At 45.8% G+C, this 26,682-nt stretch overlaps 1 protein-coding gene across 1 annotated transcript; it reads right to left on the reverse strand.

The window, feature by feature from the left end:
* Positions 1-184: 184 nt before the first annotated feature.
* On the reverse strand, positions 185-26,682 carry kl (klotho; the record flags this gene model as incomplete). Its single annotated transcript, XM_083638363.1, has 13 exons — positions 185-519; positions 2,352-2,478; positions 10,827-10,962; positions 15,548-15,655; positions 16,452-16,630; positions 17,675-17,870; positions 18,404-18,630; positions 19,161-19,310; positions 21,184-21,289; positions 23,028-23,190; positions 23,434-23,513; positions 23,857-24,287; positions 25,963-26,682. 13 exons carry the CDS (start codon positions 26,680-26,682, stop codon positions 185-187), a joined length of 2,958 nt encoding a protein of 985 aa, XP_083494489.1.

The raw sequence follows: 26,682 nt of genomic DNA on the forward strand, positions 1-26,682 counted from the left end.
TACAGATCATATCGACTGTAAATATTAGCGCCCATAACAGCAATGTTAATATCGGTATCGGGCGAAATTTTTCATATCGGTGCGTCCCTATACAACACATGATCACTATCTTTCAGTGCTGTCAGACTTGGGCAGACAGTTTTCCATTACACCATATACACAAAACCTTCAATCAGCATCATCATCAGTAAGACTCCTTGTGTCTCCTGGCTGTGTAGTAGATGATGAGGCCCAGAGTGATCAGCACCCCAGAGCCCACCAGAATCAGGAAGCCCACCACTGGCCTCTTGGCCAGAACGTGGCAGCCTAGGCAGGGCTGCGGCCGGCTGGGGCACTGCTGGGGAGCGGCTCCCTGGACGGGGAAGCCGTTGTGCTGGATGATGTTGCGATAGTTGGAGAGGGAGGCCTTGATGATCACCTCGTCCTGGACGTGGCCGTACAGGCCGAAGCCCGGGTCCCTCTGGTCGCTCAGGGCGTAAGCAAAGTAGCCCTTCAGGTTCACACCGTCCAGAGTGTACGCTGAGGACGCAAAGAGACAAGATCTGAGAACCAATCTCCAGATGACGGGGGCATTCCATTTGATTGACTGTTTTATACACACAGGTCACAGTGGGAAAAGGGTTATTTGGTAAAGAGTCGATACCGAGGTGTTTGGTCAAAAATATTGTGATCTTTGTGTCCATATTGTCCAGCCCTACATCTCACATGTGGCTTTGACTTCAAAGTGAACATTTAGCCCACTTGTAGAAAATACAGACATATTTATATCGTTCAGCCTAAAAATACCAAGATGTGATTTGTTTTGTCCATATCATCGCTCAGCTCTATGACGGAGGAAGTGGGCTGTAGCTCACTCAGATAAACGTGGTGCAGAAGGTTGTTGGTTCAATCCCTGCATCAGACTCGCTTCAGAAATGTTCACATGATAAGCTGCCAGCACTGATGTATCAAGGGTTATTTAATGCAATTTGCGCATTATTAAGCATTAACCATTAATTAATGTTACCAAAAAAACGGCATGAGAAAGTATTTCAGTTGATTTCTAAAGATTTCATTAAGCATTTAATAAACTAGGCATCTCACGCGCTATCCTAGGCTCGCCCGCCCTGCAGCCCAACTGCTGTGTGGGCTCACATGCTCTTATGACATCACTGATATGACATCATCAGTGATGTCACAATTGCTCAAGTGACATCACTTCCAGGTGAGTGACATCACTTCCGGGACAAAACTGAAACAGAACAGACAAAGAAGCTGTGCGGGCTCTTGCTCTTATGACATCACTGATGACCTCATCAGTGACTTATGACATCAGTGATGTCACATTGCCTTCTATGACATCATCAGTGGGACAAAAATTGAAACAAACAAACATTGCCCACATGCTCCCTTTTATATATATATAGATATAGTTACTAACTAGTATGTATTTAACTCATTTCTACATGGATTACAAGTTTCTGTGTGATCTGATCTGTCGATGCCACTTATTGGTGAGACAGCAGTGTAGGATATATATATATACATACATATATATACATATATACATACATATACTGTAGGCTACATATATATATATATATTGGGTCAACTTTTGACCACATTGTCTAAAAAAATGGGGTAATTTACACATTTTGCGGGGCATTAAAAAAATTGCATAAAGTTGCTAAAGTGTTAGTGTGAACAGCAACACTGTCATCTTCTGGCAACCAGCTTGCATGTGCTGAGTGTGTTAGAGATGTAAATGGAAATTAAATTGAATGAAAATAAAAGGATTGAAATCTTGGGGTCAACTTTTGACCGTCAATCATGTTTTTTTAGGGACATTCTGAGACTTCTTGGGGCATTTTTGCCCCTGGCTAAATTCCTACACTGTGAGACAGTATAGACTTGCTGCCAGCTCTATTACAATGACATGGTATATAATGTGTACACAGCCCCTAGTGTAGAAGTGCAAGGTTTCAAACCAGATGACCATGGTCATTCTCAGTCACTGGTAACCTAATAAACTTAACAAGGACAGATGCCAGTACAGTGTTTAACCTTGACTCGAAAAGTCACAGCTCTAGTTCTGCCACAAGAGTGTGTGTGTGTGTGTGTGTGTGTGTGTGTGTGTGTGTGTTTGTATACTGTGTATTTTCAGTCAGCTGAACATTCAGGGGTCAGTGAGCTGATTACCTGTCTAATAATTAAGCTCTACAGAGGCCACGTAATGAAAGCTCTGGACAAGTAAACATGTATTCCTTCAGATTACCCAATATACTGTATGAGTGTGGTGGTATCATCACTCTGTGTTCGTCTACACTGCCTTTTGCTTGTTCTATGTATGTGTGTGTGTGTGTGTGTCTCACCTTTCAGTGCCTCATTGATGTAGTTGTACAGGTAGTAGACTCTCAGGCTGTCTTTGAAGCGGGCTGAGTCTTCCTGGACCCCATTGGCCATCACATAGACCGGTACATCGCTGTAGTGCTCCTTCACCTACAGTAACGCAACAAAGTAGCAATATTATTTTCTATGTCAACTGTTACACTGAAGGGGGGGGGAGGGTTTAGAGAGGTGTGATTCATTGAGTTTGAAAGCACTATGGTTTGATGTCATGCTGCTGACCTCTGACGTCGTGGTGCAACGCTACTGTGTCTGACTCCAGATCAGAAGATGGTGTGTTTCAAACCATATTGTGCTCAGTCCTTTGATTTGACTGCAGTTTGTCTTTGGTTGTTTATGATGTCCTCTTTTCATTGTACTGTGTGTCGGTTTGTACTGTCTTCCTATTCCTGACTGTAGGTGACTGCAGCATGTTGCATGGTGGATCTATTCCTGACTACAGGTGACTGCAGCACGTTGCATGGTGGATCTATTCCTGACTATTCTACTACAACTACTACTATTCTATTCACTATCTTGGTCTAAACATATAAATAATATTGTCACCAAAATGGGAAGTGGAATCAGAATCACTAGGAAGTGTTCTGCGTTCATCAGTCCCTCAATACTCAAATCAGTTATTCATTCCTTGGTTCTCTCTCATTTAGAATACTGTCCTGTAATCTGGTCCTCTGCTTCACAATCTGATCTGAAAAAGTTGCAGGTTGCTCAAAATAAGGCGGCTCGTTTAGCACTCAGTTGTTCATACAGAACAAGTATAAATGTCATGCATGCACGGCTGTCGTGGCTGTTGGTTGTACAGAAAATGTCTCTGTCTCTCTTAATGTTACTGCGGAGCATAATTAGTCATAACAAACCATCCAGCTTAGCTGATCAGTTAAATATGACCTCTGGGCATGGATACAGCACTAGAGGTGCTGCGGCTGGTCACTTTACACTCCCAGCTCCAAGAACCAATTTTCGGAAAATTACCATTTTATATAGATCAATATCACTCTGGAACTCTCTGCCAAAGGACATCATATCTACTGTTAACAATAAATCTGCCTTTAGAAAACAAACAAAGCAATTCCTTGCCAAATAGCTTTTGTCTATCTTTAGTGGTTTATTTTATGTTTTTTCTCTGTCTAGTGTGTTTAATTGTACTGTTATCTGTTAATACGTCATTTCATATTTTCACTCAGTTGTATATTTGTTGACCTTATTAGTTTGAGCTGTTAGATGTTCTTTTTGTCGTCTGATTTTCTTTGTATCCTCTGTTATGTTGAGTAACCAACCCCCCCCACCCCCCCCACCCCCACAGATCCAGACCACCCTCTCACCATCACTGAGGATGAAGTGTGCCGGTCGTTCCTGCGTATCAACCCACGCAAGGCGGCCGGCCCGGATGGCATCCCCGGCCGGGTCCTCAAGGCCTGCGCTCACCAGCTGGCACCCGTATACACAGACATCTTCAACCAGTCCCTCTCCCTCCGACGAGTCCCCCCCTGCTTCAAAGCAGCAACAATCATCCCCATTCCCAAACAGCAAAAAGTGACCAGCCTCAACGACTGGCGCCCAATAGCCCTCACGCCAATAGCCAGCAAGTGCTTTGAGAAGCTGGTCATATCAAAGATCCGCCCCACACTCCCCCCGGACCACGACCCGCTACAATTTGCATACCGCCCCAACAGGAGCACAGCGGATGCAGTAGCACACGTGCTCCACACCGCCCTGTCCCACCTGAAGGGGAAGGACACCTATGTAAGAATGCTGTTCGTGGACTACAGCTCAGCATTCAACACCATAGTACCCTCCAGGCTGGTAAGCAAACTCAGGGATCTGGGACTAAACACGGCAATGTGCGACTGGATCCTGGATTTCCTGACAGACCGCCGCCAGGTGGTGAGGGTGGGCAACCTCACCTCCTCCCCACTGACCATTAGCATAGGAGCGCCCCAGGGGTGCGTCTCCAGCCCCTTCTGGTATGACCTCTACACCCACGACTGCGTGGCGACTCAAACTCCAAACACAATTGTGAAGTTTGCAGACGACACAGCGGTGGTGGGGCTGATCTCGGGGGGCGACGAGACGGCCTACAGAGAGGAGGTGGGGGTACTGGAACAATGGTGCCAGGACAACCACCTCTCTCTGAACGTCTCCAAGACCAAGGAGATCATTGTAGACTACAGGAGAGGGGGGGGCGCACACCCCCCAATCACCATCAACGGCACAGTGGTGGAAAGGGTGGACAGCTTCAAGTACCTGGGAGTCAACATCCACCAGGACCTGACCTGGGCCGGCCACACCGCCACTGTTGTCAAAAAGGCCCAACAGCGACTACACGGACTCAGGCGCCTGAAGAAATTCGGGCTGAGGAAAGAAATCCTCGGGGACTTCTACAGAGGCACCATTGAAAGCCTGCTGACAGGCGGCTTCACCGCCTGGTACGGGAACTGTACCACCATGGACCGCAGAGCGCTACGGAGGGTGAGGCGCGCGGCCCAGCACGTAACAGGAGGTGAACTGCCAGAACTGCACGAACTGTACAACCAGCGGTGCCTCAGGAGGTCCCTGAAGATCATCAAAGACACAAACCATCCCCACAACAGCCTGTTCTCCCTGCTACCCTCAGGGAGGAGATACAGGGTTCCAAAAACACGCACAAATCGCTTGAGGAACAGTTTCTTCCCGCAGGCCACGAGACTCCTTAATATGCACAAATAGTGCAGTAGTCGTACCGTACCGTACTGCAGCTGCTACTATTACGGATGCCTAACGTTTAATTGTAAATTTAAGTGTATGTTTAATAAGGTGCCTAACGTTTAATTGTAAATTTAAGTGTATGTTTAATAAGGTACATGCTATTTGCACATGTATGTATAAAACGTCGAATTTGAAATGTCTGAACACGTCTAACGTATGCACATGACATGTGCACCTATGTGCAATGAATATGCCACTGTCGTATAAGCCACCGACTTGTCTTATTGCTTATTGATGCCTATTTCTTAATGCCTATTACTTATTGTTTGTTGCCTATTTGTACTATGTCGTAAACGGAGTCCACTGCACAAGAATTTCACACGTGGTACTTGTACCATGGAGTGACAATAAAAATCTTGAATCTTGAATCTTGAATCTTGTATATATATATTTTTTTTTATCGTTTTATTATATGTTTGTATTCTCTGTGTTCAGGACCCCAGGAAGATTAGAGGTGCAGTCATGTCCTTCTAATGGGGATCCTTTAATAAACTAAACTAAACTAAACTAGGTGACTGCAGCACGTTGCAGGGTGGATCAGTAGTTAGAAGTCATCTTAATAAAGACACATCAAAGAGTTATAGTATTTACTAGTCTATCATGTCTTATTCTTGAGCTTTTGTGTTGACAAGAATGTGTCTACAAACAGACGACATAATGTCCCGTGCTATGCACCATGTCTTTCATCTACCAGGCTCATTTTCTTTGGAACCATCTTCCAGTCTTGGTCCGGCAGGCAGACACCCTCTCCACATTTAAGAGTAGACTTAACACTTTCCTCTTTGATGAAGCTTATAGTTTGGGCTGGCTCTTCTTCCCGTTAAAGAGAAGTCTTTTTCAAGATACACTGAGCCATATCTGTTCACATTCATGTCCCATTCATGCATGACTCGAAAAGTCACAGCTCTAGTTCTGCCACGAGAGAGTGTGTGTGTGTGTGTGTGTGTGTATGTGTGTGAGAGAGAGAATGTGTGTGTGTTTGTATACTGTGTATTTTCAGTCAGCTGAACATTCAGGGGTCAGTGAGCTGATTACCTGTCTAATAATTAAGCTCTACAGAGGCCACGTAATGAAAGCTCTGGACAAGTAAACATGTATTGCAGGGGTGGCCAAACTTTTAGTTGTGGGCCGCATACAGGTGACTGCAGCATGTTGCATGGTGGATCTATTCCTGACTGTAGGTGACTGCAGCACGTTGCATGGTGGATCTATTCCTGACAGTAGGTGACTGCAGCATGTTGCATGGTGGATCTATTCCTGACTACAGGTGACTGCAGCATGTTGCATGGTGGATCTATTCCTGACTACAGGTGACTGCAGCACGTTGCATGGTGGATCTATTCCTGGCTACAGGTGACTGCAGCATGTTGCATGGTGGATCTATTCCTGACAGTAGGTGACTGCAGCATGTTGCATGGTGGATCTATTCCTGACTACAGGTGACTGCAGCACGTTGCATGGTGGATCTATTCCTGGCTACAGGTGACTGCAGCATGTTGCATGGTGGATCTATTCCTGACAGTAGGTGACTGCAGCATGTTGCATGGTGGATCTATTCCTGACTACAGGTGACTGCAGCACGTTGCATGGTGGATCTATTCCTGACTGTAGGTGACTGCAGCACGTTGCATGGTGGATCTATTCCTGACTGTAGGTGACTGCAGCACATTGCATGGTGGATCTATTCCTGACTACAGGTGACTGCAGCACGTTGCATGGTGGATCTATTCCTGACTACAGGTGACTGCAGCACGTTGCATGGTGGATCTATTCCTGACTGTAGGTGACTGCAGCACGTTGCATGGTGGATCTATTCCTGACTGTAGGTGACTGCAGCATGTTGCATGGTGGATCTATTCCTGACTACAGGTGACTGCAGCACGTTGCATGGTGGATCTATTCCTGACTACAGGTGACTGCAGCACGTTGCATGGTGGATCTATTCCTGACTACAGGTGACTGCAGCACGTTGCATGGTGGATCTATTCCTGACTGTAGGTGACTGCAGCATGTTGCATGGTGGATCTATTCCTGACTGTAGGTGACTGCAGCACGTTGCATGGTGGATCTATTCCTGACTACAGGTGACTGCAGCACGTTGCATGGTGGATCTATTCCTGACTGTAGGTGACTGCAGCACGTTGCATGGTGGATCTATTCCTGACTACAGGTGACTGCAGCATGTTGCATGGTGGATCTATTCCTGACTGTAGGTGACTGCAGCACATTGCATGGTGGATCTATTCCTGACTGTAGGTGACTGCAGCACGTTGCATGGTGGATCTATTCCTGACTACAGGTGACTGCAGCATGTTGCATGGTGGATCTATTCCTGACTACAGGTGACTGCAGCACGTTGCATGGTGGATCTATTCCTGACTACAGGTGACTGCAGCACGTTGCATGGTGGATCTATTCCTGACTGTAGGTGACTGCAGCATGTTGCATGGTGGATCTATTCCTGACTACAGGTGACTGCAGCACGTTGCATGGTGGATCTATTCCTGACTACAGGTGACTGCAGCACGTTGCATGGTGGATCTATTCCTGACTACAGGTGACTGCAGCACGTTGCATGGTGGATCTATTCCTGACTGTAGGTGACTGCAGCATGTTGCATGGTGGATCTATTCCTGACTGTAGGTGACTGCAGCACGTTGCATGGTGGATCTATTCCTGACTACAGGTGACTGCAGCACGTTGCATGGTGGATCTATTCCTGACTGTAGGTGACTGCAGCACGTTGCATGGTGGATCTATTCCTGACTACAGGTGACTGCAGCACGTTGCATGGTGGATCTATTCCTGACTACAGGTGACTGCAGCACGTTGCATGGTGGATCTATTCCTGACTACAGGTGACTGCAGCACGTTGCATGGTGGATCTATTCCTGACTACAGGTGACTGCAGCACGTTGCATGGTGGATCTATTCCTGACTGTAGGTGACTGCAGCATGTTGCATGGTGGATCTATTCCTGACTGTAGGTGACTGCAGCATGTTGCATGGTGGATCTATTCCTGACTGTAGGTGACTGCAGCATGTTGCATGGTGGATCTATTCCTGACTGTAGGTGACTGCAGCATGTTGCATGGTGGATCTATTCCTGACTGTAGGTGACTGCAGCATGTTGCATGGTGGATCTATTCATGACTGTAGGTGACTGCAGCACGTTGCATGGTGGATCTATTCCTGACTACAGGTGACTGCAGCACGTTGCATGGTGGATCTATTCCTGACTACAGGTGACTGCAGCATGTTGCATGGTGGATCTATTCCTGGCTACAGGTGACTGCAGCACGTTGCATGGTGGATCTATTCCTGACTACAGGTGACTGCAGCACGTTGCATGGTGGATCTATTCCTGACTGTAGGTGACTGCAGCACGTTGCATGGTGGATCTATTCCTGACTACAGGTGACTGCAGCACGTTGCATGGTGGATCTATTCCTGGCTACAGGTGACTGCAGCACGTTGCATGGTGGATCTATTCCTGACTGCAGGTGACTGCAGCACGTTGCATGGTGGATCTATTCCTGACTGTAGGTGACTGCAGCACGTTGCATGGTGGATCTATTCCTGACTGTAGGTGACTGCAGCACGTTGCATGGTGGATCTATTCCTGACTACAGGTGACTGCAGCACGTTGCATGGTGGATCTATTCCTGGCTACAGGTGACTGCAGCATGTTGCATGGTGGATCTATTCCTGACTGCAGGTGACTGCAGCACGTTGCATGGTGGATCTATTCCTGACTGTAGGTGACTGCAGCACGTTGCATGGTGGATCTATTCCTGACTACAGGTGACTGCAGCATGTTGCATGGTGGATCTATTCCTGACTGCAGGTGACTGCAGCACGTTGCATGGTGGATCTATTCCTGACTGCAGGTGACTGCAGCACGTTGCATGGTGGATCTATTCCTGACTGTAGGTGACTGCAGCACGTTGCATGGTGGATCTATTCCTGACTGTAGGTGACTGCAGCACGTTGCATGGTGGATCTATTCCTGACTACAGGTGACTGCAGCACGTTGCATGGTGGATCTATTCCTGGCTACAGGTGACTGCAGCACGTTGCATGGTGGATCTATTCCTGACTGCAGGTGACTGCAGCACGTTGCATGGTGGATCTATTCCTGACTGTAGGTGACTGCAGCACGTTGCATGGTGGATCTATTCCTGACTACAGGTGACTGCAGCACGTTGCATGGTGGATCTATTCCTGGCTACAGGTGACTGCAGCATGTTGCATGGTGGATCTATTCCTGACTGCAGGTGACTGCAGCACGTTGCATGGTGGATCTATTCCTGACTGTAGGTGACTGCAGCACGTTGCATGGTGGATCTATTCCTGACTGCAGGTGACTGCAGCACGTTGCATGGTGGATCTATTCCTGGCTACAGGTGACTGCAGCACGTTGCATGGTGGATCTATTCCTGACTACAGGTGACTACAGCACGTTGCATGGTGGATCTATTCCTGACTGCAGGTGACTGCAGCACGTTGCATGGTGGATCTATTCCTGACTACAGGTGACTGCAGCATGTTGCATGGTGGATCTATTCCTGACTGTAGGTGACTGCAGCACGTTGCATGGTGGATCTATTCCTGACTACAGGTGACTGCAGCACGTTGCATGGTGGATCTATTCCTGACTGTAGGTGACTGCAGCACGTTGCATGGTGGATCTATTCCTGACTACAGGTGACTGCAGCACGTTGCATGGTGGATCTATTCCTGACTGTAGGTGACTGCAGCACGTTGCATGGTGGATCTATTCCTGACTACAGGTGACTGCAGCACGTTGCATGGTGGATCTATTCCTGACTACAGGTGACTGCAGCACGTTGCATGGTGGATCTATTCCTGGCTACAGGTGACTGCAGCACGTTGCATGGTGGATCTATTCCTGACTACAGGTGACTGCAGCATGTTGCATGGTGGATCTATTCCTGACTACAGGTGACTGCAGCACGTTGCATGGTGGATCTATTCCTGACTGTAGGTGACTGCAGCACGTTGCATGGTGGATCTATTCCTGACTACAGGTGACTGCAGCATGTTGCATGGTGGATCTATTCCTGACTACAGGTGACTGCAGCACGTTGCATGGTGGATCTATTCCTGACTACAGGTGACTGCAGCACGTTGCATGGTGGATCTATTCCTGACTACAGGTGACTGCAGCATGTTGCATTGGGAAATTGTTTCACTTGTTGGGTCTAAAATAAAGAGCCTGCTCCTCTACCTGCTCTATTTGTAAAGTGCCTTGAGATAACTCTTGTTATGATTTGGTGCTATATAAATATACATTTGATTGATTGATGTACCATGGTGGTGAGAACTAAAAAACCTGTGATTGTGCCCAATATGGATCCCAGTCATGGATTTGCAGTGAAAATTATTTTTCTTTTTTTATGATTGTGTGTCTCTGCTACCTTCAGCTTTCCTATTGTCAATGTCAATAGAACAAATTATAATGTGGACTGCCCACTCTCATTGACAAAATACAAGGTCAAAGAGTCAACCCTATTACTTTCTAGATGACGAGATGACTCTTTCCCCGTCCGCTCTGCATCACTCCCACCCGCCAAACAAACAGTGAGTCAGTCCACGTCTCCATGTCGATCTCCATTTGATTAGGACAACAAAGCAGTCTGCACGGTGTCTCCAGAGTATCACACGTGTCTCACCCAGTTGAGGGCTTTCCTCAGACCCCAGGGCACCACAGGACTGAGAGACAGGGCTTTCCTCAGGCCCCAAGATCCAGGCAGGATCCAGGTGGTGTCGATCATGTGCTGGATCTCCAGCATGGCTGAATAGGTGTACCTGCACAGATGGAGATGGGCTTTATGAGAGGGGCTGAGCAGTGGTTTAGTGGTACCTGAAGAAGACCTGTCCAGCAAAGGAGAAACGCCTTGTGTTCTAAATAGCGACATATAAGTAAGAGTACTCTTGCATATTTACTGTAGTTCACCAAAAAAATGGGCCAGTAGTATTTGTACATTGTCACTTAAGTTCTATACTGCTTGACTTCAGGGAGTAAGGGTCATTTCTAACCTGGAGGGGTGTTGGTCATTTCAGATAGCCACATGTGTCTGACACACACCCTTATCACAAGGATGCCAACACGCATTGGTTCAGATACCTACAAGTCAGAGATTATGTACGGTCTAAGTTTCGAGATTTTGAAGTTCTCCCAGACAAACAAACTTTTTCCGAGGTCTTGTTGAGGCCCCCCCCCCTCCAGGCACCTTATTTCCAGACTAGTACATTTGTTCGATAACTATAACAGGGCCTCCACTAAGAGGATTAGAGAGGCATGGCAGGACGAACTTGGTGTTGATCTGTCGCAGATTATATGGGACAGGAGTTTGTCTATGGTCCAGTCTTGCCCAGTTAACAGCAGACACCAGCTGATCCAATTCAAGGTTGCTCACCGTCTTCATTATTCCAAATCGAAATGCACAAGATTTACCCATCTGTCTCACCACTATGCGATAGGTGCCAGGTGTTAGAGCAGGGGTGGGCAACTATTTTTCATGGGGGGCCACATGAGAAACCCAGATTGTTGCCGGGGGCCGAACAAATATTGTCATGCCGTAACCCATGGATGGGTAACTTTGATGATAGAGAGGGCCACAAAAAAATGTCCTCGCTACCAGTTTTTGCTGAGGGCTGAATGGCGCCAGCGCGAAAATTTTTGGGCATTTGAAGGCAGGTTTAGAGGAATAACTCATTTTAAATGAACAGTTGTGATGTCATTATTCGGTCTTAACCACCAATATTTGATCCTTTTCTCACTCACTCCTATGTCACCACCTGCTCTCCCTGCAGGGCTTGAAATTAACTTTTTTCACCACCTGCCAATATGGCTGCTAGATTTTAAAGTTACCAGCCAATTAGAATTTCCACTGGCCGAAATGTTTTTCTTGAAATAAACCAGAATATGAGTGGGTTAATTTAAGCATAAGTATCAGTAAGTGGCCCGGGATTCTCAAAGCCTGTGTTGAGGGTCACACAAGAACAAAAATGCACTCTTGAAGCTAAATAAATCCAAAACCAACAAGTTAATTATTTAAATTTCTACTTCAATGTAGAACAGTCATTTCTTACACATGAGATTACTTTTAGCCTTTTAGTCATAAATATTATTGAAAGATATTCCATATATTATTCCAGGCTGAAATGCTATAACAGAAGAGTATTGGCCAGAATGACATGAACATTTGGACACTTATTCAGCGGGTATCTTGCATGTTGTATAAAAAATTATTCCATCGCGGGCCACAGGGGCGCCCGCGGGCCGCATACGGCCCACGGGCCGTATGTTGCCCATGTATGTGTTAGAGGGTACACTGTCACACGCTTTTTGGCTTTGCCCTTTAATATACGGGTTCTGGGCCAAAGTTTTTGACTGGTATTCTAAGGCCTATAGAGTAACTCTTAAGCCGGAAGGCAGAACTTGCCATTTTCAGCTGCTCGGAATCCTCCTCATGGCCCAGTTGAAAATCTCAAAAAGATTTCATGGACCGTAAACATTAACGTTACAGAGGCCAAATAATGCATCCAGAGCACTTTTCTTGAATTATTATTATTATTTTCTGCCCACCCCCCCTTCCATTTTCTCCCCTCACTGCCCCACGCCCTCTGCCTATCTGGGGAGAGCCGTAGACACACACATGCTTCCTCCGATACATGTGCAGTTGCCAGAGCACTTTTTATTTTAACATAAAAGTAGCTGACCATCAGCACCACACATAAATCAGAAACTAGTTAGGGGCTGTCTGCCGGCTAATTAACAAATAATTGCTTACAAATTAAATAATGGCATCATTCAAAAATGGAGAAATGCATTATCTTCTCATACATAATAATACCCCCCCCCCCCCCCCCACTAAGATCGTAATGTTTTGCAAATGATTTGGTGGCCCACTTGCAATACCTTCGCGGCCCACAGGTTGGGAATGGTTGGTGTAACAGATGTTAGCCTATACTGTATATAATTACGCTATATCTGTTATTTCTTTGTTATTTTAAGTCCGTTTTCTTCTATCTCCACCTCTGCTGTCATGTAATTGTCCCACCTCTTGTAGTGTTGCTCGTCCTTCTCAGTGCCTCTCCTGCTACCCTCACCTCCTCCTCTTTACTCTGTTCCCTGATGGAAGAGGTGGGTGTTGTTATTCCTCTGTAATATATCACATTCCATCCTATCATTTCAGATTATTCCTGTTTATATTTTTGTTAGTCTTACCTTTGTAAAGTATGGATGCACCTGTTAGTTCGTAGATTTCCATGTTTTGATCATTGTATGAATGTATTTTAATGAGTGAAATCCACTCACTGAATTTCCGCATTTGTGGTTTTCATTTATGCAGGATTGTGGTGGAAAGAAGTATTGCAGAGAGGAGGATGATTTCTTTTCTTTTATGTCAGGTATGTTTACTGTGTTTTGTTTCACACGTAACAGGCTCTATTCTCCCCCTGGCCTTAAATTTGCGTTTATGGCTTGGCGCAGCGCTATTAGTGGGCGTGGTCACGTGCATTCCCTAATTTTTCCTTGACGCTAAATGCCAGAATGCGCCGCGCTAACCATTTAACCACACCTTTTTAAGCGTAGATTTATTCACAAGTGTTGGATTGGTGATCTCCAGTAAACCAATCACATTCTTCCCTTCCAGCTCCGATCCGAACGGAGCGACTCCAGTCCGGTCAGAAAAGCCCTAAAGCCCCCTCGACCAAAGCGCTCTGAGCTCCCTCCCTCCCTCCCTCCGTCTCTGCCCTCTTTATCTCCGTCTGTCTCGATATGCTCCTCAAACAAATCTCACGGCAGTTTAAATACAGCAAGCACTATATCTGATCAAAGTGAGAATAATGTTCTAAACATATCGGCTAGCAAAATATAGTCTATCCCTGGATGTCACGATGAGATTATATTGGTGAAAGTTTGGACAGAATGATTGCATCATTTTTCTCTCGCTGTCTTTTCTTCTCCCCCTCTGCACGGCAGACAGGTAGGATGATCCAACAGCCTCTGAATGACAGGTGCTCAAAACTACGGTATAACAACTTTTTTTCATTTGTCATTATGCCTGCCTAGTGCCTACATATAAATTAGTGGCCTTTCCCCCAAAATACTGATGGTTCTGTCATTCTGTGGTGTATACCTTTCAGATCTGATGCTTGCAGTGCGCTATAGGGGCAGAAATTGATGCGCGAGAGAGAGAGGGAGTGAGAGAGAGAGGGGAGAGAGAGAGTGAGATAGCGGCAGAGAGAGTGATTGAATAACTCCGTGGGAAGCATCCCCGCCGGCGCACCGAGTAAGGCCTGGTTTTGAAAAGCGTTAACCGCAAAATTAGCGGCCGTTGGGAAGATCACTTTAGGCTGGTGTTTAAGGCCGAAACACCCATTCTGGCCTATTCTGGTACTGCGCCACGCCTCTTCAGCGTAAAGCGCATTTCGGGGCGTAAAAACATGACGGTATCCTCCTGAGTCAGCGGTAGGCAGGCGTAAAGCGTGTTTTTTTGCGTTTAAGGCCAGTTTAGCGCCTAAGGCCAGGGGGAGAATAGAGCCCGTGAATAGAGAGTTTTGCACAATACCACTGTTTGTTTAATATCGTACCGTAGTTGAGTTTGAATTCAATGTCCGCCCTCTTGCACCCTTTACTCTGTTCCCTGATGGAAGAGGATTGTGGTGGAAAGAAGTATTGAACCGTGGAGGATGAATTATTTTCTTTTCTTTTATGTCAGAATAAACAGCATCATCTTGAAGATATCCCGGTTGTTGGGTCCGATCATTTAAACACAACACAATGCAGAAGTTCACCGGTTACATTGGTCTATATGGATATATATATATTTATATATTTAACTCAAAGATAATACAGTATAGGCTGCACCACTGCTAATTATTTTGCTAAAGCTCATATTTAGTTACAGTTAATCAAACAACAATAGATAGCTACACATTCACTCCTTGCCCTGTTAGGTAGCAATAGTACTATAGGGCAGGGGTTCCCAACCTTTTTTGTCCCACGGACCGGTAGATATATGAAAAAAAAGGTTGTCAATTTTAATAATAAAAAATAAATAATAATAAAAAATAAATAAACATAGGCTATAATATTTTAGGCTGTGTGGTAGTTGAAACATAGTTTCAAGTTGACGTTTATTTATGTTTGTAGCTCGCGGCCCGGTACCAAATGCGTTGCGGTGGTTGGGAACCACTGCTATAGGGTATAGAGGGGATTTAAAAGTGGGTATACTCAATGTCGACTGAAAAACAAGTGGGTATACTCCGTATAGCTGTGTATACCCTGTACCACTGACCACTGGAGACGAGTGTCAGCACCCACACCAGAAATGAGCAGTTTGGAGTTCAAACTGGAGAGGGAACTGCTGTTAGAGTATCTTACGAGTCTTCCTTGGCGTGAGTCACCAGCTTGGTGCTAAAGTGGCTGATGGCAAAGAAGTCATATGTCCCCTTGACCAGCTGTCTGTCCTCCTCATTGAACACTGGCAACCTGTGGAAACAAACAACAAAAACGGTATTTTTATGGAGACTGAGAATAATGGAAATACTATTTAGGAAGTTTGTTCCTTTTTATTTATTTGTTTATTTGTAAAACCTTTGCAAAACGGGTATTTTGTTTTGTATTGATGTCAAAATCCTATTGCCTTAACATCCTGCAAAACAACATAACTAGTCATACTACTTCAATAAGTGTACATTAACATAACTAGTCATACTACTTCAATAAGTGTTGCTTTAACATCCTGCAAAACAACATAACTAGTCATACTACTTCAGTAAGTGAACATTAGAAATGTCAACCAATAATATCATATTGTTCTATATAAATGCATGAAATGACAGAGGCAAGATCCTGCTTCATAGTGACTGTAAACATCCCGCTGTGATACGTAATCTATTACTGTGGGATGGGGTGTAGTATGCAATCTAATACTGTGGGATGGGGTGTAGTATGTAATCTATTACTCAGGGATGGGGTGTAGTATGTAATCTATTACTGTGGGATGGGGTGTAGTATGTAATCTATTACTCGGGGATGGGGTGTAGTATGTAATCTATTACTCAGGGATGGGGTGTAGTATGTAATCTATTACTGTGGGATGGGGTGTAGTATGTAATCTATTACTCAGGGATGGGGTGTAGTATGTAATCTATTACTCAGGGATGGGGTGTAGTATGTAATCTATTACTGTGGGATGGGGTGTAGTATGTAATCTATTACTGTGGGATGGGGTGTAGCACTGCCTGTGAAAGGGAACATATCAAAGTGAAAGAAGCATGTGTACTCCAGTGAGTTGAGCTGACGCAGCCAGCTCCTCATGCCCAGAGGATAGTCCCCACTGCCGAAGATTGGTTCTGCAAACCAGCCCACGCTGAAGTCTAAAACTCTCTTAGCCGGTTCCACGTCCTCGCGGCTGAAAGAGAAGGCTGGTTCCACCCAGTCCATGTGCAGAACCAGGGACACCTGAGAGCATGAGGGAAAACTCACATTGGTCAGGAGGCCTTAACACAAAACATGGCAGTTAAAGTAATCATCCACATTAAAAAAAATATATGTTTAATATTATCATAAATTATAAAATAAATATAAACCAAATGAGGATGGACAAGCCCGTCTTTTTATTGTCACAGAAAGGCCCTTTTGACGAAAGGCCCTTATGACGAGCTGGCCCACCTGGGTGCACTGGGGACATGAGGGCATCCTAGCCAGGCAGGAGACGAGCCCAGGACCTTTGCTGTGAGGCGACAGCGCTACCACTGTGCCACCATGCCCCCCAAAATAATTACAGACTGATATAATATATTGAATGAAATATTGCCTGGGCACACACACTTTTATGTAATATATATATACAGATCCTTTCTAAAACAAATTGAATATTATGGAAAAGTTACTTTTTTCCACAATTCCTTTCAAAAAGTGAAACTTTCATAGATTATACTAGATTCATTACACACAAAGTAAAATATTTCAAGTATTTATTTGTTTAACTTTGCATAAGTCTGGCTTCCAGCTCATAAAACCCCCCAAAACAGTATTTAAAGAAATTAAATATCACATAAAACCAATCAAAAACCGGTATTTTCAAAACAGAAATGTCAATCTTCTGAAAAGTTATCTTTTTAGGATCTGTATATATATATATGTAGCGAGAGGATGTGTATACTGTGTGTGTGTGTGTGTGTGTGTGTGTATGTATACACACACACACACACACACACACACACACACACACACACACACACACACACACACACACACACACACACACACACACACACAGTATACACATCCTCTCTTGCAAGTTGCACAATACAAATAAGCAATGTTTTCACTTCTTATTATCTAATCAAAACAAATGAGTGTCTGTGTTAAGTAGGCTACATAAATGCAGTGGTAAATTAATAACATTATTCACACACATTATATGGATTAGCTGTGTAGCGGGCGGCCAAGTATGTTGGATCACAAGTCTTACTCACGGTTGCGTCAACACTGACAACTGACCTGCCCTCCCTGTGTGTGTCTGAACTCTCGGTCGTAGGCGCGCCAGGCCAGCGCGTGCGCCCGCAGCATCTGATGGCCCTCCTGGTAGCTCACCATCTGGTCGTTGGGCTCGTTCAGCGTGATCCAGAGCTTCACGTAGGCACCAAGCTCTCTGTAGCACAGCCTGGCATAATCTGCAAACGCCTCCAGAGTCTCCCTGAGGACCACATGACATGAATGCAGAGTATTATGGGGCGTATCCTGGTGGCTCGGAGGGGTCTAGGGTGCGTAACAGAAGAAAAGACAATATTATGTTCTTCGCTAGCAGGAACCAACACGGACCAGCAGATGGACTAGCAGAATGCTGTTGTCAGATGAAGACCATACATCTCCAAAAGAGAGGAAAGAATGCCAATTTTCTCATTGACTCCATCTATTTCCTTTTAACCATTACAATGGGTTTTAAACAGATTCCATGGGCCTGAAGGTCATGCAATTCATAACCATGTATAGTTTCAATTTGAATGAGAAATAGAAATAAGGTGGCGTACTGAATTGGGAGAATGTCCTTTAACCAGAGGACCCAGGGTTCAACCTTTTGTAATAACAAGCATCTGCCCTGCTGAAGTGGCACTGAATCCCTCCCTGTGGGGAGGGTGGGCCAAGAGAGAAATTATCCTTGGGACCAGTCAAGTTAGAATCATTTCCACCCCAAAATCCCCAAGTCCTCCTAGCTGAGCTCCGTCTGACCTGTTGAGCCACTTGTTGGGCGTGTCCAGCGAGGCGGGCACGCTGCTGCCCTGGTGCCAGAGTGTCACCACCGGTGCCACGTTGGCCTGGAGCAGCTGGCGGGTGAAGCAGCGGTAGTAGCTCAGCAGAGTGCTGTTAGGACGGGCCACGTCACCCGAGGGCACCAGGGCCGACCAGTTGAGGGAGAAATGGAAGTGACTCACCCCCACCTGTCGGATTTCATCCACCTGAAACAGGGGAAGGAGAGGCTAAGATGGCAGCTACATAAATCTTGTATCATATGTGAGGTGGCAGTGGGGTTTACAACTACATACAATGTGTAGTCATATGGATATATGATAGGATATACAGTATATATATATATATATAGATATATATATATATACAGTATATATATAGATATATATATAGATATAGATATATAGATAGGATATATGATATGATACACATGTACATATGTACATGTGGATATATGAGTGAGCACCGTCCTTCGGATGAACCCCGCTGCCCCACGGCTAAATTCCCACACAGGCCTTCCATCATGGCCACCTAATCATCCCTCATTACTCAATTGGCACATTCAGTCCTTAACTCTCCACCGTGACAGCTGATGTGTGGTGGGTGTTCTGGCACAAACGGGCTGCCATGCATCACCCGGATATGTGAAGCACCCTCTAGAAACTAGAGGCGATATATAAATGCAATCAATTATGATGAATGATTAATTCTCTTCCGCAGACACGTTCAAAAGACAGACCTGTTGGCGGATGGTGGCATAATGAGCGCATTGGGTGGTGCGGCGTGAAGGCGGTGCGCTGAAGCCCTCCAGCCTCTTCAGCTCACCATTGTTGGAGACGTTCCAGAGGTAAACACTGGGGTCGGCAAACTGGCTGGGCGTGGTCTCCACCTGGAGCAAAGCAGAGATGTAGAAGAGAGACACAGAAGTCTAAACATACAGTCAAACGCTGTGTTTACCTCACGCTGTGTTTACCTCACGCTGTGTTTACCTCACGCTGTGTTTACCTCACGCTGTGTTTACCTTACGCTGTGTTTACCTCACGCACACACAGAGGCTGTGTTTACCTCACACTGTGTTTACCTCACACTGTGTTTACCTCACACACACACAGAGGCTGTGTTTACCTCACGCTGTGTTTACCTCACGCTGTGTTTACCTCACGCTGTGTTTACCTCACACTGTGTTTACCTCACGCTGTGTTTACCTCACGCTGTGTTTACCTCACGCACACACAGGGGCGAGTAGAGGCCAAATGGGGCAAATTGATGGAAAGTGCTGGCCCTGTGCTGTTTTAGCTTTAGCCAGCAAGAGGCAGCGTGGGGTTATTTGGTTTATGATTAAGGGAGGATTGTTGGACTTTCACCATGAGAACTGTCAATTCAAAACAATGCTATGAATCATGACCTCCACAAGGAGCAGACTAACTATAGACGCTTTTCGGTTTCTCTACACACACAATACAACCCCAAATCAGAGTAAAAAGAAGAAGAAAAATTACATTTTGTTGTCAAGATTTAAATATGCATGATTTGTTGTGCTTTAAGATTCAGTAGTACACAAACCAAATGTCCTAATTTAACCAAATTCCAACCTTCTTTGTGTTTCCCATACAGCAGTAAGGTACAGTCACACAGCAGTAAGGTACAGTCATACAGCAGTAAGGTACAGTCATACAGCAGTAAGGTACAGTCACACAGCAGTAAGGTACAGTCATACAGCAGTAAGGTACAGTCATACAGCAGTAAGGTACAGTCACACAGCAGTAAGGTACAGTCATACAGCAGTAAGGTACAGTCACACAGCAGTAAGGTACAGTCATACAGCAGTAAGGTACAGTCATACAGCAGTAAGGTACAGTCATACAGCAGTAAGGTACAGTCATACAGCAGTAAGGTACAGTCATACAGCAGTAAGGTACAGTCACACAGCAGTAAGGTACAGTCACACAGCAGTAAGGTACAGTCACACAGCAGTAAGGTACAGTCATACAGCAGTAAGGTACAGTCACACAGCAGTAAGGTACAGTCATACAGCAGTAAGGTACAGTCACACAGCAGTAAGGTACAGTCACACAGCAGTAAGGTACAGTCATACAGCAGTAAGGTACAGTCACACAGCAGTAAGGTACAGTCACACAGCAGTAAGGTACAGTCATACAGCAGTAAGGTACAGTCACACAGCAGTAAGGTACAGTCACACAGCAGTAAGGTACAGTCACACAGCAGTAAGGTACAGTCATACAGCAGTAAGGTACAGTCATACAGCAGTAAGGTACAGTCACACAGCAGTAAGGTACAGTCACACAGCAGTAAGGTACAGTCACACAGCAGTAAGGTACAGTCACACAGCAGTAAGGTACAGTCATACAGCAGTAAGGTACAGTCACACAGCAGTAAGGTACAGTCACACAGCAGTAAGGTACAGTCACACAGCAGTAAGGTACAGTCATACAGCAGTAAGGTACAGTCACACAGCAGTAAGGTACAGTCACACAGCAGTAAGGTACAGTCACACAGCAGTAAGGTACAGTCATACAGCAGTAAGGTACAGTCATACAGCAGTAAGGTACAGTCATACAGCAGTAAGGTACAGTCATACAGCAGTAAGGTATAGTCAATATTTGTAGATTAGTTACCTTCATTGGTCAAAAGTTAATAAATGCAGTGAATGGTCTCACACATTGACCTCTGCCACAGTCACATTTGATGCCCCCCCCCCCCCCCCCCCCCCCCCCCCCCCCCACACACACACACACACACACCTGTATGGAGTTGGCAGAAACACCCCAAGCAAAATGACATGGGAAGAGCCCTTGTGCCGGTCTGTTCTCTGGAAGCTCAGGGAAGCCGTTCCTCTGGATGAGCTTCCTGCAGGAAGAATCACAGATGAGGAGCATCACTTCAAGGAGGAGCGGAGGGAAATATCTATTCAGTTGTCAAGCAACATTACATAATTACATTGGACACTTTTATATAAAGACCCTTAACAATATGCTACTATTAGTGCATCTAATTCTGGCCGGGTCGGTGCCATGCTTTACCCACCCGCTTTTTAGAATGTAGGAATAATCCAAGCCTATTGTTGTATATAACTAAGAGGCCATTTACACCTGGCATTAACATGCGTTTTCTGTCATCAGATTGCAATCAGATTGTGCTTGACCAGTTGAAAGTACAGGTGTAAACGCCCCCAAGGGTGTCAATTCAGTATGGCAAGCTATGGCAGCCGCCATAGCTTGGCTTCTAGCTAAATTTGAGAGAGGGAAGGAGAGAGCGAGGGGGAGAGAGACAAAGCGGAGAGAGATATGCTCACCGGCGAAAAACTCGCATCTGCATCTGCATCTTAACGAGCATCTACTCCAGGAAGGCAGCGCGAGGTGGAGCTCTGCAAACCTGGAGCGCACTCCCCGCTCGGGTCGAGGTGTTCATACTGAGCGCTGCTCAAAGCACTGCTGTTTACATAGTACAGTGAATGGCCCATGATAAAGTCAATGAAACGCAATTAAAAGTCAATGGAATGCCATTATGTTCAGTAGACTGAGCCCCGTGCGGTGCGCTCCCCTCTGCTCTCTCTCTCTCCTGCTCTCTCGCAGACGCCGAAGGAGGTGCGCAATAAGCAGATCTCCGTACTTACACCATTCTACCAATTATGTTGTTTGTTAAGCATACACTAGCTACCTTGCAAAGTATTTCTTGACTGGCGGTTATAGTTTGCAGAGTTACCGTATCCAGGGGCAGCTGGTGCATTTTTGTCCAGGGGGCTGTATAGCCTACTACCAAAAATTGGGCTGGGTGATCTGGTTGAAATCAATATCATGATAATAATCATAAGGATTTTCTTGATATCATTACTGTTGGTCATGCTAGGTTATTTGGAAATAAACAATCCAACAACAATAAAGTATTCTCTGGCAGGCAGGGATAATTACCATAGTGTAACACAGCTGTTTACAGAGGTTACACTTCCTCACACCATAAGCTATAGCCTATTATTGTTTTTACTGCTGTAGTGTGTTGGTCATGTTTAACACAAAGTAGGCTACATTCATGTAACTGCTTTTGCAGGCTAAACATTTATAGTTTAGCGGTTAGGGTTCCTTGTACAATTTACAGCATTCGTTTTTATGCAAAGCCTGTGAGTCAGTGAAGCAAATTACTAAAAAATAAAATAAAAAATGTAACACTACATGTAGGCTATATATATCATTCACTGGAATTGAAAAAAGTAGGCCTATGTTTACTATACATGTCACATAACTGAATTGCATATAGAAATAACTCACCAAAATTGACTATTGCACAACCGATTTCACACCAAAAAAAAATCCACGAAGAGTACACATTGAACACAAGTGTAAATACAATGTGGGGGGACACCCATTTTGGGTGATCAGATTGCAATCAGATTGCAATCTGATCACCCAAAACGCATGCTAACGCCAGGTGTCAATGAAATCAGGCTAATGGGGTCAAGTACTATCTGATTGCAATCTGATGACAGAAAACGCATGTTAATGCCAGCTGTAAATGGCCTCTAATACATTGAAAGAGTAAAAATAGTTGAATGTTATTCAAAGTCAAAATCACCGATCCATGTCATAAAGACCTGTAAAATGTGGCAGATGTCTTTGGCTCCCTCTTCATGTCAGGAGTGTTGAAGTCCACATAGTAAAGTCCTCGCCGAATCCCGTATTCCCTGTGCCACTCAAAGCCGTCTATCAGGGACCAGGCCGTGTAGCCGATCACGTTCACACCATCTATACTGATGGCTATGGAAGAGGCAGAGAGGAGGGAGGTCCGTTTCAGATCATAGGTGAAACATCAAGTTACCTTCTCTGACTTGTGATTTTTCACTTTCATGTCAAATGGTTTGTGCGAATATCAAAAATGGGAGGCAGTCTATGGGTTTTTAGTTCAAGTACTGAACTAAGTTAGAATGTTTTATCTTATTGATAGAAAGATAATAGATACAACTGATTACATCTCATCATTTGACCATTACTTTTACTCACATTTCAGTGCCTCTACAATGAACCTCTTGAGATAGTACATATGTTTAGGGTCTTCTGTCTTGGTGTTGCCGAGAACGTACCTGTTGGGCAGAAATTATGACAAAACAGGTCTCACAACAGGCTGCCACAGTGAATTATACCGGCACAGCAGAGAAAAACACACAAGAACAACACAGATGTACTTCTCCTCCACCTCACAAGCCTGGTACAAAAGAGTGGACACAACGGGGCGAAGCAACACAGCACACACACAGCTGCGTCTGTGTGTGAGACATGGAGGCACGGTAGAAATGAGTGCCGACCGTTGGTGCAGCTGGCTCGCACGCGAAGCATGTGAGCTGCGTGCGCTGGGAAATACTGTACTGGAAATGAGCGGGCAAAACATAGTAATGATAAGAATATGTTTCATTTGACTTGACCTACCATCCGCTCTGCACTACAAAGATGGGTGGCTTGTCGTACTCAGCGCTGACCCAGAACAGCAGCATCCTCAGGTCCAGCTCCTCCTGCTGGCCAAACTTCAGGCTGTCGTTGACGAGGTGGAAGCTGAGCGTCGCTCCGTGAGAGAGGGCGAAGAAGTCGGCCGTCCCCCTCACCCACTCCCTCTCCTCCGGGGTGAAGGAGGGCAGCCGGGAGCCCAGCCTCTCCTTCATGCAGGGCGGGTAGTCCCCGTCGGTGAAGAGCGGCCGGGCGAACCAGCCCAGGACGTGGTCCAGGGAACACTGGCACTCCCTCAGACTCTCCCGCCGGGTGCGGCTGGGCGTGATCCAGTGAGAGGCCAGCGCCATGGACAGCTTGCCCCGCTGCCAGGGACGATAGCGGCGGTTGTAGAGGTGCCAGGCAGCCGCGTGAGCCTGGAGGGGGTGGAGAGAATGGAGGAGGAGAGAGAGAGAGAGAGACAGAGAGAGAGAGAGATGGGTTCAAGGAGAACTTCACCGAAAAACAATGCTGATTTTTTTATTTTTTTTGCATTGTGTTTGGTGAAGTTCTCCTTTAAGAGATGAAATTGTTGAGAGGACATTGGTGTTCAAGTGTCAAATATACACAGAATATACACAGCAATCAAATCAGCAAACAATCTCACACACAATAAAACTAGAAGTACAAGTACAAGGGAAGGAGTAGAAAAAAAGGTGGTGGGGAGGGATGAGAGACAAAATGAAGAGAGGGGTGGGACTACAAAAAGATGAAGATTAAAAAGATGCATTCAAAGTCGAGGATATTCAGTCAAATTCATAATCACACAGTGCAAGCATGCAAACATTGGTAACACTTTCTATTAAGCCAGTGTCTATAATACATCATAATCATACTTATAACACATGTAATGCAGGAGTGTCCAATCGTTTTTGAATGGGGGCCAGATTAGATCATGTGAAAATAGTGGGGGGCCAGCTGCTTCTTGCATATGAGTTATTTAAAAAAATAAATCACATGGATCACACAAGGATTTTGTGTGATAGTGCTTCATCGTTAAGTTAATCATCATCGTTAGGTGATGTCATCGTTAAGTTAATCATCATCGTTAGGTGAATCGAAAAAATGCAAAGTGAACTTGCTTAATTAAGCAATACTGTGTGGAGGGCCACATATAGCATATTTTGAGAGACAAGCCGAGGGCCGCAATTAGCCCCCGGGCCGGACTTTGGACATGCCATAATGTATTACATGTCGTAATGTATTATAAGTATAGGCATAGTTATAATTGACCATAGACAGGTATGTTTTATAACATTATAAACACATACAATCTGTTCAAATCTTTTTCATTCAAATCAAAAAGCTTTATAACATTATGAGTAATGTTATAAAACATTATAACCGTCTATGCAGATTATAACTGCTGTTCATAGTGGAATGCCCGTCCCTGTGTGACTGGCCATTTACAGGCCTCACTCAGAGTTGGCATGCAGCCTCTCCTCTCTCTCCCCAGTGGGGTTTCACAGTCCACTTCACTGGGTGATTACAACTCTGCTCACATGTGTGCTGCTCCAGAGTTCACTGGCTGATCACAACTCAGCTCACCTGTGGTCTCCTCCACTCCTGAGCTCTCCATGGTGCTGAACCAGTCTGAGTCATTGTGGTCACTAAATTAGCCATTTTTGCCTATAGTCGACTTAATTAGCCTACCCAATTAAAACCGTCTCCCACCTGCAGGGGTGCTCTTTACTGTTCAGATTCAACAGGATCGCACATAAAATGACATACAAAATGACATACAACACACACACACACACACACACACACACACACACACACACACACACACACACACACACACACACACACACACACACACACACACACACACACACCACACACACACACACACTTCGCATTCTTATTATAGGATAGAGACTACTTATAAATGCATTATGAATCATAATGATGGCATTATTTAGGCTGCGCTGCAAGTAGCTATAAAGTATTAGACACATGTACTTCATAGAAAGTGTTAAGCAAACATTTCTGAGATGAGGAGGGGGGTAACAATGAGGGCGGGGTGTCAAATCACTACCTGCCCCTCACCTTGAGGAGATTGTGTCCAACCCGGAACGGGAGGTCAGGGTCGTTCTTGATCCCGGGCGCGACTACTCCCGTGCCGTACCCGTGCCACGCCACCACGAACGGGTTATCTATGGTGATCCAGTATTTCACCTCGTCGCCGAACGTGTGGAAGCAGAAGTCGGCGTAGTCTCTGAAGAGCTCCACCAGCTCGGGGTTGCTCCAGCCGCCCAGCCGCTGCTGCAGCTGCTCGGGCAGGTCCCAGTGGTAGAGCGTCACCACGGGCTGCACGCGGATCGCCTTCAGCCTCTTGAGGAGCGCACGGTAGTAGTTGGTGCCCGCTTCGTTGTAGCTGCCCCGCGTGCCGTTGGGGAAGATCCTCGCCCAGGACAGGGAGAAGCGGTAGTGGCTGACCCCGAGCTGCTTGATGGCTCGGATGTCGGCGTGGACGCTGTGGTAGCTGTCGCTGCCCACGTCCCCGGTGGCCTTCCGGGTGCCGCCGCGCGTAAAAGTGTCCCACACGGAGAGCCCCTTGCCGTCCTTCTCGAACGCGCCCTCCACTTGGTACGCCGCCGTGCCCACCGCCCACATGAAGTCCTCGGGGAACGTGTCGTAGAGGAAAGCCTTGTCTCCGGGGTAGGGGAGTTTGCTGAACCGGCCCCAAGTTTTCAACCCGGCGTAAGGTTTCGCGGCCGTGGTGCAGGTAAATGCGAGAAATGTCAAGAAGGTGAGTAAGCTACGCAT

This window comes from Poromitra crassiceps (genome assembly GCF_964638095.1).
Source record: "Poromitra crassiceps genome assembly, chromosome: 1".
NCBI lineage: Eukaryota > Metazoa > Chordata > Actinopteri > Beryciformes > Melamphaidae > Poromitra > Poromitra crassiceps.